The sequence below is a fragment of the Podarcis muralis genome, chromosome 6 (assembly GCF_964188315.1).
Source record: "Podarcis muralis chromosome 6, rPodMur119.hap1.1, whole genome shotgun sequence".
NCBI lineage: Eukaryota > Metazoa > Chordata > Lepidosauria > Squamata > Lacertidae > Podarcis > Podarcis muralis.
In genome coordinates this window covers 85,027,266-85,045,786 of record NC_135660.1, presented here as the reverse complement: position 1 = coordinate 85,045,786, position 18,521 = coordinate 85,027,266, and the positions used below count along the sequence as shown (strand labels likewise).

General features: G+C 43.2%; 1 protein-coding gene across 2 annotated transcripts in view; it reads left to right on the top strand.

The window, feature by feature from the left end:
* ADK (adenosine kinase) overlaps positions 1-18,521 on the top strand; it is a 208,474-nt gene that overhangs the window by 175,202 nt on the left and 14,751 nt on the right. For both annotated transcript variants that reach the window (XM_028729084.2, XM_077930650.1), the window contains exon 10: positions 16,145-16,231. In XM_028729084.2, coding sequence (XP_028584917.2) covers positions 16,145-16,231 — 87 coding nt within the window. The remainder of the gene's footprint in view (positions 1-16,144; positions 16,232-18,521) is intronic.

The window sequence follows — 18,521 nt, the reverse complement described above, 5'->3', positions numbered from 1 at the left end:
TGGAAGAGAACCCAGACTTCTCCCCTTTCTTCAACTCAGATATTCATAGTAATGGTTGACATTCGTTGTACCAGAAGACAATGCAGAATCAAATATAGAGTAATAAAGGGAAAATCCAGATGTGTTGAAATTAGTCAGCCCCTGCCATTTACTTTAAGGGAAGTGGGATTGCCTGTAAATTTGGGCACTGAAATTAAAGCAGACATATCATGAATTTACCATATCATAAATTTATCAAGTTTCCTTCTTCTTCAGTAATAACAGACTCAGATTTAAAAGCTGACTTCTGTAGCCAGCTTAATGATAGATCAATAATATGTTGCTGTTAACATTTTTTTTTCTTGCAGGATGCAGAAAGATCAATGTCTGTGGTGCCTTAGGTCATGATCAATACTTTTAATAAAACTTCCCTTTTTTTACCTTTGTACGCTTTTGCTTTTATTAATGTGCATCTCTTTTGTTTCAGACCATTAATGGTTTTCTGATAATGTCATACTGCCCAAGGTTGAGGCTGGTTTGAATTTAAACCTCTAGTTAACAGTGATTAAATCTGCTGGCATGCCTTACCTTGTAGAAGACATTAGCATTTGAATACAGTTCTGGTATTATTTAAGCTCAAATGTGCATGTGTGTTTTAAGCATTTTGGGAAGGGCAATTTACAAATAAGTGTCTTTATTAAGCAATAATGTTCTTGTTAGTAATGCAACAAACTATTACTGATGCTCTCTCTATTGAGAGCTAGTGCAGATGTTCAGAAAGGGGTGTGGAACAATGCTATTGAGACCATATCATTTCTGAATGTGCACAGCCTCCTGCCAAACATCTGGCTGATTCTTCCCCCTACATTTTAAAGGGATACAGTCTCAGGAGGACTGTAGCACATGCTGCCCCCCCACCCCCCCACATTTCGATTGCCTCAGTATTTTTCAAACAACCTCTGGTTGATGATGTTTTGCTGTTTTTTATAGATTTGAGATATATGGTTAACATACTTTGGCCGCAGTTAACAATTCTGTCAAGCAAAAGATCCATGCTTTGAAGCCTTAATGTGAAATATTTATGCAGCTTGCTATTATTGCTCCACACAAACATTCAGACAGAAATTGCTTTACCGCCTTTGGGATTTGATCGCTCACATCATAGTCATCCAATTAGACAAAGTGGCCTTTGGTTCAGGTCCTTGTGAGTTTACATTAAATAATTTAATATTTAGTTACGGCTGATGCCACCGGAGTCATACATTTTCCGTGTTTGATGATGACAATGATTACACTTCCTAATAGTCCTTTTACAGTCTCATGAAAACAAAATGAGAACGTTATGTATGGAATGGTTCTTAACTGTTTTCATCTTGGGATATTCTCTTTGCTGGCCTTTGTACAGAAGGTGCTGAAGTTTGGAGGCGGAGGGGATAGATCCCTCGGTGACCCTCATACCATGTATAGGTTTCAAATACAGTGGTACCTCGGGTTAAGTACTTGATTTGTTCTGGAGGTCTGTTCTTAACCTGAAACTGTTCTTAACCTGAAGCACCACTTTAGCTAATGGGGCCTCCTGCTGCCAGAGCACGATTTCTGTTCTCATCCTGAAGCAAAGTTCTTAACCCGAGGTACTATTTCTGGATTAGCAGAGTCTGTAACCTGAAGCGTATGTAACCTGAAGCGTATGTAACCCGAGGTCCATTCCGGAGCCCCATTCGTGTCCAGAGCAGAACACAACCCGCATCTGGGCGTGTGCAGGTCATGATTCGCCGTGTCTGCGCATGCGCGCGATGCCATTTTGAGCGTCTGCGCATGCGTGAGCGGCGAAACCCGGAAGTAACCCGTTCCGTTACTTCCGGGTTGTCGCAGAGCGCAACCCGAAAATGCTCAACCTGAAGCTACTTTAACCCGAGGTATGACTGTACTGCGTAGTCTCGATCTGCTTAGAAAAATTACTTGAAAACTTTGGTTAATTTCCATTTTTAATTTGTTGCTATAGCCCTCATCTTGTGACTGGAGTTGAAACAGAATTGTGGGAATCCTTGAATTCTTGCGGAAACAGGGCTTATAAGAAGGACCCGGCAGAGTTGGAGGCAATGTTGTGATCCAGGGGAGGCACAGCTCAAGTCTAAAAGTGGCAGCCAAGAATCTGAAAGACTAGAAGCAGGAAACTTGTCCAATATAAGCAGATGGTTGCATTCCAGAAGGCAGCAGAGGCCTGGCTGGTGGTATTTTTGGTATTTTATATGTCTGTAGTGGATCCAGGAGGCTGTCTTCACAACGCAGAGTACTAACCACTATATGATCACTATACGATCCTTTGATTATTTTTAACAAATGTTACCAGGGATCCTGCAGGTGAGCTTGTGGGCTGACTTAACACCTTGGTCGTGTTTTCTTGGGTACACTTTTTCAAAGCCTCCATTTCAAGCTCTGGCATTGGGTAAATACAGCCAAATCGAAGTTTGGCTCTCCCAGACCCAAGTCACACAGTTGCATGTGACATTTCAGCAGCATCACATGTGTCAAGTTTGGGGGGGGGGATAAATGTGGTTGCTCATGCGCCAGCATGAAAATGCAGAAGTTCATGCTAGTTCCTGTCTATAAAATGGGTGGAAGTCAGGCGCCTTTGTATTAATTCCCTCTGAATTAATACATTGACTCATGTTTTGTTAATTTTAAGACTTCGGTTGCATTCTATGGCCTTTTAAATGTGTTTGTTGGAGGGGGTTGTTGGTTTATTTTTGCTTGTCTTTTATGCATTTTGTGTGCTTATTTTGTATTCTTATGTTGTGAAACAACCCCCCCCCCCCCGGTGATCTTCGGATGAAGGGTGGCATGCAGATTAAACAAACAAACAAAATAAATTGACATTGGGGGGGGGGGAGAGGAGGAACTAGAGTGAATATTTTAGTGAATCATGGTATTCTAAATCCGGCTCCAATATTTGCATGTTAAATCCTAATAAGCCCTGGGCCAAATGTGGTGGCTGTTAGAAGTTATTCACACACAAAAGTAGCAGAATTCAATTTGGATAACAGATATAAAAACTGCAATAAGCTGGTTATTCTCTGCTCTCTCCCTTCGCATTGCCACCTGCTCAGGCAGTTCCATAGTGCTGTTTGTACAATATATTGTTGTCAGTGACAACTGAACAAGAATTCTATAAGCAGTTGGCTATCAAATAGTGGCAAATTTAAAAGCTATGCAAATTGTGCTGGGACAGCCCAGCTTGTTTCAGCCTTCTTTTCTCTATTATCATATCAATTGAGTAAGCTCATACCAGACAAAGCGAGGTTATGGGAACCACCTAGAGCATCACGCACCATTAAACATCAATGCCGCATACATGAACATCTGCAACACCGATTTTATTAACAGGATATAGTGGGAGGGGGATAAACAGCTTTCTTAATCACTTCATTGTTAAAAAAAACAAACCACCAACCCACAATATCCTAATGCTTGCATTGTTTATCAACAGCAAATTCACCAATAATTGTGTAATTATAGTCAGCTAGATTACAGTACCTATTGCACTCGGTTGGTTTCTGTACAGATCTCTTGAAGTTCCATCTGTAAGCACTTCAGCAAGCAGTAACTACTAATGATATTCTATTTTACTGCTCCTTGCATTGACAGGTGTGGATGTTTACTTGCTTTTTACTGTGACTAGTTTGTGGCTCTTGCCAGAGGATTTTGTCTTACTTGCTCAGAACGGTTTAAAAGTTTCAGAATCATTAGAAACTTTACCTGAGGCTTTCGATACCACAAGATTAGCGTATGTAATTGAGCTAGAAATCTGGAAAGAAAATGGGTAGCATACATTCAAAGTGTGCGTTACCAAACATAAAACAATACAGTACAATAAAAAAATGAAGAATAAAACTGCAAAACTATAACTGGAATAATAAAGTAGCAGCGTGAAGATATCGTTTCAATTAAAAGCAAAGCAAGAAGCATCTGACTAAATACTGAAAGCTTTTTGAATTAAAAAGATATTCAGTATAAAGTAGGCCCGCAACTTACAGAGGGGTTTCGTTCTGGGGATTGCAGAAATGGTGTATAGCTAAAACTCATTGGGTCCAGTGGTGGTTGCTATCGCCAAAGTTGTTTTTCCTGGAATCCCACCTCCATGCCACTACCAATAAGTCCCATTGTCTTGTGCTTGCTGTCTAATTCCATGCATGAGTAGAACATAGAACAAGACTTCTGAAACTGATCCTAATTAAGTGTTGGGGAAGTTGATTCCTTAGGTGACCTGATTAATGAGCCGGCTTTAAAAGCCAATATTTGTTGTCGTTTAGTAGTGTTCTACTCTTCGTGGCCCCATGGACCAGAGCATGCCAGGCACTCCTGTCATCCACTGCCTCCCGCAGTTTGGTCAAATTCATGTTAGGAGCTTCGAGAACACTGTCCAACCATCTCGTCCTCTGTTGTCCCCTTCTCCTTGTGCCCTCAATCTTTCCCAGCATCAGGGTCTTTTCCAGGGAGTCTTCTCTTCTCATGAGGTGGCCAAAGTATTGGAGCCTCACCTTTAGGATCTGTCCTTCCAGCGAGCACTCAGGGCTGATTTTCTTAAAAATGGATAGGTTTGATCTTCTTGCAGTCCATGGGACTCTCAAGACTCTCCTCCAGCACCATAATTCAAAAGCATCAATTCTTCGGCGATCAGCCCTCACTTCCATACATCACTACTGGGAAAACCATAGCTTTAACTATACGGATCTTTGTTGGCAAGGTGGTGTCTCTGCTTTTTAAGATGCTGCCTAGGTTTGTCATCACTTTTCTCCCAAGAAGCAGGCGTCTTTTAATTTTGTGACTGCTGTCACCATCTGCAGTGATCATGAAGCCCAAGAAAGTAAAATCTCTCACTGTCAACATTAAAGCCAACATTAGCACTTTAATTTGAGCCCAGTAACAGGTAGGTAACTGACATAGCTGGAACAAAATCAGAGTTACGTGTTCTGATCTGCAGGGTAAAATCTATGTGATGCTGCTCACTTACTTGCAAATAGTTACTTTCTTCCAGATTCAAAAGTTATTTGTACCCTTGAAACATAAGATGCTTTTTATATCCATTGTTATCGTCTCCCAGACTTGCAGTAGGAGGGAGGGCAATTTGCACTATCTGCCCACCTCAGGCTTTCCAGTGCCTTAGATGAGCATTCCAGTTATGCCACTGAAGGAGCCATGTAGACTGGGAGTGATCTCTTGATTTCTAACAAACCTTTTCCTGCCCTAGAATTCCTGAAGGGTGCTGTGGCTTTGCAGTCTCTTTTTCTTTGGTCTCTCAGTCTGTATTCTGGGACCAGAGGAAGTGTCTTGCCACAACCTACGTTGGGGCTTCAAATGAGCTCGCTACCTCTATGTCTGAGAAGAGAAGACCCCCTGGAAAAGACCCTGATGTTGGGAAAGATTGAGGGTACAAGGAGAAGGGGACGACAGAGGACGAGATGGTTGGACAGTGTTCTCGAAGCTACAAACATGAGTTTGACCAAACTGCAGGAGGCAGTGGAAGACAAGAGTGCCTGGTGTGCTCTGGTCCATGGGGTCACAAAAAGTCAAACACGACTAAATGACTAAACAACAACCTCTATGTCACAAAATAATGATCAAGTTTTCCAGCTCTCTAGAACTTTTCATCTGGCAGGATGTTAATCAGAAAGGAACTGGGAGTGGTATAGTTACTCCCTAGGCTGCTTTTTTTAACAGTCTTGAACTGGAACTCTGGAGAAGGAATGCTTGTCCCTCAGAGCAAACTATTCCTTCATTCTACGTACTAAGCCACATCGAAACTTGGGAGGTGTTTTTTTGTCATGTAGCTAGTCCCTAATTGTTAAAGGCTTTTAAATGCCCCAACCAGCACTTTGAATTGGGCCTGGAAGCCGCTTTAGATGATGAAGCGCTGCCTTAATATGTTCAAATGTTTCGTTCCGGTTAGTTATCCTGCAGCCATTTTCTGGATCTCTTTAAAAGGCAGCCCCACAAACAACACACAGCAGTAATCCATCTTCCAGTGGATTAGTGAAAGCAGAATGTGTCTTCTACCATGACAGTGAATTGCATGGCCATCGCTGACAAGAATCCCAAAAGGAGGTTCCATGCATGACATCATGTGGAGCGTACAGAGAATTCCTGCCCTAGGGTCCCTGCAGCAAAAAATCCCTTCCTTCCTATTCATAGTGATGAATGTTTGGCTAATAAGTGACAATTCAGCACCCTTTAAGGCAGGGAAAGAGAATTGTACATTTGGCTAATTTATGAATAGAAAGTCGCCTATGCGCTTTAAAAATGTGTGGGGTTTTTTGAGGGGGGGTTATTGGTTTTTTAAATTTTGATTATATATTTTGTGGTTTTTTTATTTTGTTCTGTGAACTGCCCTGAGATCTCCGGGTACAGGGCGGTATATAAATTCAGATAGTCATAATCATAATCATAGCTAGATCAATTGTAAATGGAGATGTAAAGTTAATGCAACAATGCCAAGGAATAGAACTAACAACTTCATTGACCCCTGCTCTTCTCTGAAGAAGCTGGTTCATCAATTGATGTCTTGGTTGCAGCACCAAGGCTGCTAACACAGAATAACAGACTGCTTGATCTGGCTTTGCCGGCATTTGTTTTTTGTGTGAAAAGCCTTCAGTGCTTCCATCTTGGCAGAAAGATTCAAGATGTGCACTTTTTGAAAAACACAACAGTGCTCAGCTGCACGTGGAACGTGCTGATGAACGCCGAGCTTACCCAAGTAGCTGTCTCGGCAGTCAGCAGGAATAAAATGGCAACAAAGCCGAAGGATAAAAGAAATGTTGACAGAACAAGGTGAGCCAAAAGATGATAAACACCTGTGGGGGGAAACAGGTGCCAGTATAAATGTGGCGCTTTGTACATGTGGCACCGTGTTGCTTCATCTCCATATCAGAAAGGACATCCTGCCTTCAAAAAAATACATAGCAAGAAGAATCTCTGTTAGAGTTCAGGGTCGTGTCATTAGTTGTTTTAGAAAATTCGCTTTCAAGTACAGCTGTGAAATGGCAAATAAAGAAATTAAACTGAAAGGCAATTGGCGAAAGGTAATTCCAGCTAGTCTCACCTGTAAGACCGTGTTATCTTTATCTCTCCAGGTAGATTTTCACTGGAAGCCGCCCAGAGTGGCTGGGGAAACGCAGCCAGATGGGCGGGGTATAAATAAAAAAATATTATTATTATTATTATTATTATTATTATTATTATTATTATTGCAAACAGAAACCAGAATCAAAGGCCTAGAAGGGCCTACAGGCTAAATGGCCCAGCCTCACTCCCAAAGAGAGGCCAAGCCTTAGATAGTTGAATCATTGTGTTAAGTGTGGTGGTTGTCACAGGCAGCAGTTGTTTGGCTCCTTAAAGTAGGGTTGAAGAACCTGCTCCTATCGCCCCTGACTATTGGCCATGTTGTCTGGGGCTGATGGGAGTTGGAGTCGGCCATCTGGAAGGCCACAGGTTCCCATCCTCGCCTACCCTGTTTCTCAAACTTGGGACTCCAGCTGTTGTTGGACTACAACTCCCACCATCCCTGACCACTGGTCATGCTAGCTAGGGATGATGGGAGTTGTAGTCCAACAACAGCTGGAGACCCAAGTTTGAGAAACATTGCAATGGTGCAGAATTTCTCAGCTATCCAATTTACTGCAAGGAGAAGAAGAAGAGGAGTTTGGATTTGATATCCCGCCTTTCACTCCCTTTAAGGAGTCTCAAAGCGGCTAACATTCTCCTTTCCCTTCCTCCCCCACAACAAACACTCTGTGAGGTGAGTGGGGCTGAGAGACTTCAGAGAAGTGTGACTGGCCCAAGGTCACCCAGCAGCTGCATGTGGAGGAGCAGAGACACGAACCCGGTTCACCAGATTATGAGTCCACTGCTCTTAACCACTACACCCCACTGGCTCTTGGGAGTGCCGTTTTAATCTTGTGCCTCTGGCTGGCTCTCAGAGAGCACCACAGAAAATTCTCTGTAAGTCACAAGTACACTACAGAAAATTACCGTATTTTTTGCTCTATAAGACTCACTTTTTCCCTCCTAAAAAGTAAGGGGAAATGTGTGCATGTCTTATGGAGCGAATGCAGGCTGCACAGCTATCCCAGAAGCCAGAACAGCAAGAGGGGTTGCTGCTTTCACTGCGCAGTGATCCCTCTTGCTGTTCTGGCTTCTGAGATTCAGAATATTTTTTTTCTTGTTTTCCTCCTCCAAAAACTAGGTGCGTCTTGTGGTCTGGTGCATCTTATAGAGCGAAAAATACAGTACTTTCAGCATAAATTAACAAGAGGGTTCATGCCAATGAACCACTGCTGATGGAGGAGGTCAGAAGTCCCCATGTTTGTGTCCTATCATCTCCGTGATTTCAGAAATTGCAGGCAATAACTTGCATTAGAGGACTTTGTTGGGCTGGGCAGTAGGTTTCCCCACAAACGTTTTGCCTATCACTGGCAAAACATATCAACCCTTATTGTAACTCAATAGCTTGTTGACTTGATAATTTGAGTAGCACAGAACATTAGGCCAAATACACAGGAACAGTAAATGAAAGGATACAGCTCAATTGATTTCAGCCGATTCCCGTTGCATGAGCGCACAGAGATAATGTAGCCCCTTATCTGTACAGTAAATCAATTTCTATTTTCCTCCCTTTGCTCTTCATTCATAATAATTAGTAGCTCCAAGGAGAAAAATGTCCACAGATTTGACAAAGTATTTAGTTTTTGTCCTTTTGCCAGAATGTTCCCAACGTGCTATTTTCCACACATGCTTGCTTAAATTTGGAGGGGGGTATTTTTTAAAAATAAAAAAATAGATTAATGGGTCAAAAAGGAAAACCTATAACCAAAATGCAGTTAGATAATAGTGCTGTAAAGCAATGTTTTAAAATAAGGGTAATTTAAAATGACAGGCTATGTCATAAACTTGACTACGTTCTTGAAAAGTGAAAGAGGTATATTTTTAATTTATGCCTTCTAGCCTAGTTGGCTGTTGAGTTCATATTGAGCAACATGATGGGTATTTTTATAGTTTTAGGTTTTACTGTAAATTGTTGGGGGAAGGGAGTATCTTACTAAGCCACATTCTGTTTCTTTTATGAGTAGCTTTATCCTAGAGCTATGTTTTTAAAGGTTTGCTGTGCAAACGCACGATTCAGGAGCTCTTGCTAGAAAATGCCTGTCAAAACTGTGATTATGATAACTAGCATCCTAATGAGTTGTGTTCCATATGTGGGAAATAATCTATAAACTAAATAAACTGTTGCATAATTTATACTAAAATGTGCATATGATTATTTTGAAGGGAGGTAAATCCTATACATTCCAATTACAGCAGCAATTAAGTGAAATCATTTGGATACTAATTAGGTGATCCTAAAAGGATCATAGACTTGTGTACTTAATTATCAAAGGAACAATCAACAACTCATTTAGGATGAATAAATTTATTTCATTGGGAGGGTCAGATCCTTCACTGGTTGCTAATGCCACTCTTTCAGAATTAATCCCACTGAGATCAGTGTGATTTACTCCATGTTTTGATGCAGTTGGGAGCCGAATCTAACCCTTAGGGATTAGCAGAAATTTCAAATCTCATTGTACAAGCATCGTCTTCTCCTTCATAGAGATATAAAAGCTACATGAGTCTTGAGAAAAGCCACTTAGTAAGCAAACCTCTGTTCTTAGAAGCAGGAAAAAAATTAGTAGTCTGCGGAGATCTTAATTAAAGGAAACAGAGTTTACAAAGCCTGAGGGAGGAATTGGTGGACCCAAAAGAAGATTATAACCCTGTAATTTTACTAAACACATCAGTGATAAAATCAGAAATGAGGGTTTAAATGTGTACCTGTAGTAGGGCATGACAGCAGCCGTGTTCAGACAATCAAATCCTGACTTAAAAACCCAATATTTGCAGAAGCGCTGTTCACCTACCTGTCGCATTTGCCTGCTTCATTTGTCTCTCCAGCTGGCAAACAAGTCAGGAAGCCACTTAACCACAGATTTCCATGGCATCCAACTGAGAAACTGGGATGTGTTGGCACTTGAGCGTTTACCCTTACAAAAGTAACTTTATACATTAGCCCACATTCTGCTATGCTGTAATTTTTATAGGGATATACCATCCAACTTTACGTCTGGAGACCTCAGATGAATTCTTTGCCTTCATCTTAATGGGCAGATTCTAAGCCTCACCATAGCTGTCAACTTTTCCCTTTTCTTGTGAGGAATCCTATTCGGAATAAGGGAATTTCCCTTTAAAAAAGGGAAACGTAGAAGAAGAAGAAGAAGAAGAAGAAGAAGAAGAAGAAGAAGAAGAAGAAGAAGAGTTTGGATTTGATATCCCGCCTTTCACTCCCTTTTAAGGAGTCTCAAAGCGGCTAACATTCTCCTTTCCCTTCCTCCCCCACAACAAATACTCTGTGAGGTGAGTGGGGCTGAGAGACTTCAGAGAAGTGTGACTGGCCCAAGGTCACCCAGCAGCTGCATGTGGAGGAGCGGAGACGCGAACCCGGTCCCCAGATTATGAGACTACCGCTCTTAACCACTACACCACACTGGCAGCTATGAACCTCAGATCACAGAAAACCACACTGATCTTGGTGGAACTAATTCTGAAAAAGTGGCATTAGAAACTAGAGGAGGATCTGACCCTCCTCCAAATGAAATAAATTTATTCATCATAAATTATCTAGGTCTTAATGGTTAAAGCTGAGTTACAAGTCAGAATTGCCTGCATTTTTAACTATTTCTGATTGTTTGTGGATTTCGCTATATTCTCGTTTCAAAAGGCATAATATATGTGCAGGTATTTTGTCTTTTTTTTCTCTTTCTGCTGCAGCTGTCTTGATAACCCTCTATTGTATTTGATGCTGATGAACGGTAGACCAAATAAACAGAAACTTGTAGTTCTGACTTCTGACTTGAGCGGCCGTGTCGATAGCATGGAGAAGTGGTGTGTTTTGGCAGTTCAGTGGAACAGTTCCAACTCCGATGAAAAGCAAACCTAGTGGGCAAAGATGGACTTTTCCAATCTATATTAACTGTTGCTCTTTTAAAATGTTGTGACACATGGCATCAAAATAAGATCAAGCAACTTGCACGCGCATGCGAGTTTACAAAACTTGTCTCCTATCCTCTGTGGATTTTTCATTCAAGCCTAAAATGACAATTACAAACTTACTTCAAGGATATACAAGTTTTGGGTTGGAAGTTCTGTACTCACCTAGGGAGCGCAGAATAGCCCTGTGTCTATTTTGCTGTCAGCCCATGCTGTATAATCCCCCACAACAACCCTGTGAGGTAGGTTAGACTGAGAGGCAGTAACTGTTTGAAGGCCCCACCCAATGAGCTTCATGACCAAGTGAGGATTTGAACCCAGATCTCCCGGGTCCTAGTTAGACACTCTAACCCCTACACTTCACACACTTCATGATTAACTCACGTTGCATCTATTTTATATGGCTTTTGAGGGCAGGGAGGGAAGTTGCTCTGTTGTTAGACGGTAGTCTTATCAACAGCTATCAGCTAACTTAACTACCTGTATTTAAAACATTTATATCCCTCCTTTTAAATGAATTTCCAAAGTGGCTAACAGTAGGAGGTAAGTAGACATCACTGTAAAACCACAACAGAAATTAAAACATAAAAACAGTGAACTAATTGCAATTTGGTAGTGCCAGTAGCAACAAACCCTGTAAAAAGCTGGGGGGGGGGGGACTTTTTCTATTTTAATCTAAAAATCAGCCTGACAAGTAGAGCAAATTCCAAAGGCAAGGTGAAATCTGGGTGGGGTTTTTTTTCTGTTTGTCTGAAATGTGTTCATGTGTCAAAAGTAGTTAATTCCCGTAAGGGTTGAGAGATGTTGTGGGACATAAAAAAAGACTCACGTGAGCTATACCAGTAACCATACGGTTTTATCCTAGAGCAAGACATTTGGTGGGCTGTGCTTTTTCCTGCAGGAAAATCTGTCTGTGAAATCTATCTAAATTTCACAATATCTTTTTCCTGCACAAATCCCAAAGTGTCTGGCAGCATGTGTGGCATGCAAGATCATGCCTTTGACTGGTTCACATCCTGAATTTATATCCTAATGTAAGCAAGATGGGACCAAACAAAGAAAGTGCTAAATGTAAGCTTTGGGAAATGTGTATCAAAAGGTGGAGATGTTTTCAAGCTTGGTTGGATCCCATTGAAGACAGTGGGAGAAGCATTTGATCATCTTGGGCATTCCTTGAGCACTGCTGAATGGAGAGCAAAAGACGGCAATGCAAATATGTTGTTGCCTTCTGTACTGTCACCCTTCCTGTGATAATTTCAGAAGGGAAGGAAATATACTCCACACAGTTTAATGGACACTTTATTGGTATGTTGCATGTTTTAGAGCTCAGATGAAACAGATTCTGGGGTGGAACTCTCACAAAAATTAAGCCTTGGGGCAGGGGAGGAGATGAGCCTGCGTGATGCTGCCTATATTGTGTGATTTCTGGGTCCAATTCAGAGTGTTGTTTTTTACCCATAAAGCCTTAAACGGCTCAGGACTGCAGTACCTCAAGGATGCTTCTCCCCATATGAACTGATCAAGACCCTGCAACCATCATCTGAGGCCCGTCTTTGTGTGCCTCCTCCACGAGAGGTCCAGAGGGTAGCAACATGAGAATGGGCCTTTCCTGCGATGGCTCCCCTCTTGTGGAATTTTCTCCCCAGGGAGGCTCACTTGGCGCCTAAAGATATGTAATGAAGGCTCCAGGCAAAAGCATTTCTCTATAACCATTCTAATTAACATTCTGTGGCCTTTTAAATGTGCTTGTGGGAGGGGGTTTTGTGTTCTCACTTTGGATTTTTATGTCGTGAACCGCTGTGTGATCTTTAGATGAAGGGCAGCATACAAATTAAATGAATAAAATTTGGCCGAATGTTTTGGGGTTTTTTATGTTCAGTTCAAGCTTCAACCTTTTGGGGATGGCTTGCTTTGTGCAAGGAAGAGAGTAAAGGTAAAGGGACCCCTGACCATTAGGTCCAGTCGTGACCGACTCTGGGGTTGCGGCGCTCATCTCACTTTATTGGCCAAGAGAGCCGGCGTACAGTTTCCGGGTCATGTGGCCAGCATGATGAAGCCGCTTCTGGCGAACCAGAGCAGCGCACGGAAACGCTGTTTACTTTCCCGCCGGAGCGGTACCTATTTATCTACTTGCACTGGTGTGCTTTTGAACTGCTAGGTTGGCAGGAGCAGGGACCGAGCAACGGGAGCTCACCCCGTTGCGTGGATTCGAACCGGTGACCTTCTGATCGGCAAGTCCTAGGCTCTGTGGTTTAACCCACAGCGCCACCCGCGTCCCTAAGGAAGAGAGTAGCTGGCCCTTAATTTCTACAGAGCGGGACACCTTTGAGCCCTGTTATGTGTTTCTGCTCCTTTATCCTAAGGGTCAAACTACATGTAATATTGGCATTCCATGATTGGAGCTCCTGGAGTCTTTTTATGTTGCAGAGAGCAGGTATAGAGACACCCTGCCCCATTTTCATCAGGGTGCGGTGTGAAGTGAGGAGGAGATCCAAGTCTTTGTCACGATGCTGATTCTTTGCCACTTTGCTTGGAACAGAGAGAAGAGCCAGGCAGCCCTTCTGTTGCTGCTGAGGCTGACCTTGGCACCAGCCTGCTCTGGACCACTCTCCCTCGTGCATCAACCCAGCTCAGCCCCACGCCCTGGCTAACCCATCTCTTGCAGGCACACACTTCTCATTGTGTGAATTTGCTCCTCACTTGGGCTTGGGAGGAAAACCATGCACTCTCTGTTACAGCACTCGAGCACAAAGGGCTGGGGGAGGAAACACAGTGCTGTAGGAAACACAGTGCTGTAGCACTTAGGGGCGCTTCCGGAGGGTTTTCGTTGTTGTTTGCGACGTTCGCGGAGGTCTCTGCAGTCTCCCTGCTGCGCCCTTCCTTTCTCGTGACTCTTGTAATCACCAGTTCCAGAACACTCTAGAGTTTCCTGACAATGCAGAGATTGCCCCCCCCCCGCCCCTTACTGACAACTCACTTCCACCCACATTACTTAAACAAGCGTAAGTCGGTGAGCTAACCATCAGTTTGCAAATTTCTGAGTGAGAGACCTGAACTGTGTGCGTGTGTGCGTAATAAATGGCATTAATTCATTGGAACTCATTGCTGGTGCTTGCCATTGCGGGTCGATTTTATTCTTTTCTATTGCTATTCAATTAAAAATATGCAGAAGGCTTAGCTGCTTTTATACATTGGCCCACCCTTCCTAGGTGTGTGACCCTTGTGGCCTCCCCTGCTTTAATGGCCTGGTACGCAGGCTGAGACCCTACCTGCCCGCGGACTGTCTCGCCAGAGTGGTACATGCTCTAGTTATCTCACGCTTGGACTACTGCAATGCGCTCTATGTGGGGCTACCTTTGAAGGTGACCCGGAAACTGCAATTAATCCAGAATGCGGCAGCTAGACTGGTGACTGGGAGTGGCCGCCGGGACCACATAACACCGGTTCTGAGAGATCTGCATTGGCTCCTAGTACGTTTCCGAGCACGATTCAAAGTGTTGGTGCTGACCTTTAAAGCCCTAAACGGCCTCGGTCCTGTATACCTGAAGGAGCGTCTCCACCCCCATCGTTCAGCCCGAACACTGAGATCCAGCGCCAAGGGCCTTCCGGCGGTTCCCTCATTGCGGGAAGTGAGGCTACAGGGAACCAGACAGAGGGCCTTCTCGGTAGTGGCGCCCGCCCTGTGGAACGCCCTCCCATCAGATGTCAAAGAGATAAATAATTACCTGACATTCAGAAGACATCTTAAGGCAGCCCTGTTCAGGGAAGTTTTTAATATGTAACGCTGTACTGTTTTTAACACTGATTGGGAGCCGCCCAGAGTGGCTGGGGAAACTCAGCCAGATGGGCGGGGTATAAATAATAAATTATTATTATTATTATTATTATTATTATTATTATTATTATTCAGAGTTAATGCACTGCAAATGGAGGGATATCTACCCCAGCCAACAGACTACCATGTGTATAAAGCTGGGTTACCTTTAATTGATTTATTAGATTAGATTCAGTAAACAGGTACCTGCCGTAATCTGCAGGGGGGGGTGTTGGCAGCTGTCTGTCTCGAGAGACAATGGAGTGTGCCTCCGGGGGTGAAGTCAAACTGCTGTGTTAGCACCAGAGTGACTTCCCCAGGGCATAAGCCTGGGCATTGTGTACAGAGGTTCTAGGCTGCTCAGCCTCACGGATGTGGTCCAAAGGAAAGCAGAGCAGGAGCTGTACAAGGCTCTATCCAGCTTCCTTGCTTGAACTGTTTTACATGATTGCTCTCGATCTTCCTAAACATTTTGACAACTGTGTAGCGTGCTACATCATGCTGCCACATTCCTTATAGTGGTACCTATCTACATTTTTTAAAAACAAACAAACCCACCAATGAAAGCTCCTGTGGTCTCCTGGGAGAGGAGTTGCTTGTTTTCCCCCATCTCATCTGCCTCCCAAAGCACATTTGGTGTATTCCTTCAATGACTGTGAGACAGAACTTGTATAGCCTTCTATGACTCTGGTAATTTACACATTAACAAGGTGGTAATTATGTTTTTATCACATCCTTATGACATTACCCCCTGGAAAGCCCTAGCTGATTAATTAGTAGTACGTATTTAATCTGTGACCCCGACACTCCAAAATTATTGTACCCACACATTACAAGTTACATGGAGAATGGTACACAATTTTTTAATCACTTGAAACAGTCGGCTAGCAGAATTGTAATACCGGGGGCGGGGGGGGCGGGGGGAGAACCAAGACTAGGAAATGTTTCCATTAAGACCGTAAAACCAAACCAAACACCTAGGGTCGTTTTTTCTTCAAAACAGATGGTGTTCCAGCGTGTTTCGTCTAGAAAGGCACAAAGGCCATGCTCTTTACTGCTTCTTCGCATGGCCAAGGTTGTTTCAAGGCATCTTTTATTGCATCCATTGGCTTCCAGAAGCTCTGATCTAATCCATGCTCCAACTGAGGTGCTTTGCAAAGCAATTTTTTGGTTATCGGTTGTTCTGTAGCGATCCTTCCTTCTTTGCAGCGTATTAATTCTGGATGGTATCAATCGTTTCCTCAGGCATCTTTTTCTTTCTTTCCCCCCTTGTAGAAAATGAAGTAAGAGCCTTCCCGGTCTTAATTAGTGACCAGAGCGAGATCGTGGACACAAACGGAGCTGGAGATGCCTTCGTGGGAGGTACGTGCCATTTGCATTATCCCTTTTATTTGGAAGTGCCCCCCCTCCATCCCTTATTCGAGAACATGGGCAGGTGGTGGCAGGGTGTTCCTTTCCTGAAGTACAGAATGTCAGATTGTTCTTTTCAAGCTTCCATTTTCCTCCTAAGATTGTGTTTTAATAGACTGCTAATTCTCCCAGGGAAAAATGTGTTTTGCGGCTCTAAAGATAATGTGCTCCTATGCAACATCCACATTGTTTTCACGAGATTAATTGTATCTGTCAGAATGTTGCATAAACAAGCTGCATCAAATATGTTATGCAGCGTACTCAGAATCCCTCGTGGCTTTAAAATTTTAGCACATTGCTGTTCTTTTAAACAAGTTGTGGTGAATATTAAAGAGTATGTAAATAACCGAGCGTAACGTTTGAACTATTTTTCCCCCTCCTCTTCTGCGCGTCTGGTTCCTAGGTAGTTGATGTGCGAATACAAAAAGACTACAAAGAGTTAAAAAACAAAGGCTAAAAGTCAGAAGTAAAGTAACATCTGCTGCTACTTTTATATCCATTTACAACCATAATATTTTTTGGCATTGGAGTGTTACATCTATATTTTTGTAGCTGTTGTGGTTCAAAATATCTCAACATAAGCCCTAACAAGTTCTCTTGGTTACTGCAATCTCTGTGTCTTGCAATGTGTTTTTTGAAGGCTTTCACTATAGTGAGGGACATGGGTGGCGCTGTGGGTTAAACCGCAGAGCCTAAGACTTGCCGATCAGAAGGTCGGCAGTTCGAATCCCGCGACGGGGTGAGCTCCCGTTGCTCGGTCCCAGCTCCTGCCAACCTAGCAGTTTGAAAGCATGTCAAAGTGCAAGTAGATAAATAGGTACCGCTCCGGCGGGAAGGTAAATGGCGTTTCCATGCGCTGCTCTGGTTTGCCAGAAACGGCTTAGTCATGCTGGCCACATGACCCGGCAGCTGTACACCGGCTCCCTCGGCCAATAAAGTGAGATGAGCGCCGCAACCCCAGAGTCGGCCACGTCTGGACCTAATGGTCAGGGGTCCCTTTACCTTTACTTACTACAGTTAGCTTCAAGGCATCATATTGGATCTTGCGGAGTCTCAGGGTTTGACCTGAAGTTTCAGAAATTTAGCCACCACCTTAAGTTCTTGCGGGGAAAGGACTAGCATCTCAGGCTAAAGGGACAGAGTATTTTCTGCTCGGACTGAGAACTTTTGCTTATTAACTGCCCCATCATCAGTCTCTACCCTAAGCCATTGGGCTCAGCCAGACTCTATCCTTTGCATGATCTACGGCACACCATTTTAGACTCAGGGAACCTGACAACTTTATCTTTCAAAAACACCACCCAAAGAATTGATTTCTAGAGCGACCCTTATGAGGCCCAATTCCATGTTATGTCGCACCTATCAATCACTTTCATACAAGGCACATTTTAACCTGGGAGGATTATTTGCAATACAGTCGTACCTTGGAAGTCAAACAGGATCCGTTCCGGAAGTCCATTCGACTTCCAAAACATTCAAAAACCAAATCACGGCTTCTGATTTGCTGCAAGAAGCTCCTGCAGCCAAACAGAAGCTGCAGATGCCCTGTCGGACGTTCGGCTTTCAAAAATAGTTTGCAAACCAGAACAGTCACTTCCAGGTTTCCGATGTCCGGGAGGCAAAACCTTTGGGAACTAAGCTGTTCGAAAACCAAGATACGATTGTACTTGGACTAAAACATTTATAGCCTTGCCTTCAGGAAAGTATTGAAAGCAATGAGTTGTTGTTGTTTAATGGGGGCAACCACTGAATAGTAGAGGCCAGAGAGAAAAAATGTATCAGAATTCTAGAAAGTTAAGCATGAAATGGTAGAAATCTGGAAACATTCTAGTTGGGTTTACTAGGTTTGCAGTGCACAACGTGCGCTTTTAAAGAAATCAATATTTGGATAAGGGAGGAGGATTGAAGGATGCCGCTAAGACAGAAAAAGGACTTGTGAGCACTATTTGTTTGTAAAGCGGGGACAAAGAATGCAAATTCTCACGTATGGGACAGTTGCATATGCCTGCATTGCAGGAGACTGGACTAGATGATCCTCAGGGTCCCTTCCAACTCTATGATTCTTTGACAGCTCTAGAGGGAATTCTCTGGCTGGTATCATGAGTGAGGGCGATAGAGAGGGTATAGAGAGAAGGCTGCCTCACCTGGAAATATGGCCCTCATTTAACAGCCTAGAAATGCTGTTCGTTGTCACTGATAACCTGGTACAGTGGTACCTCGGGTTAAGTACTTAATTCGTTCT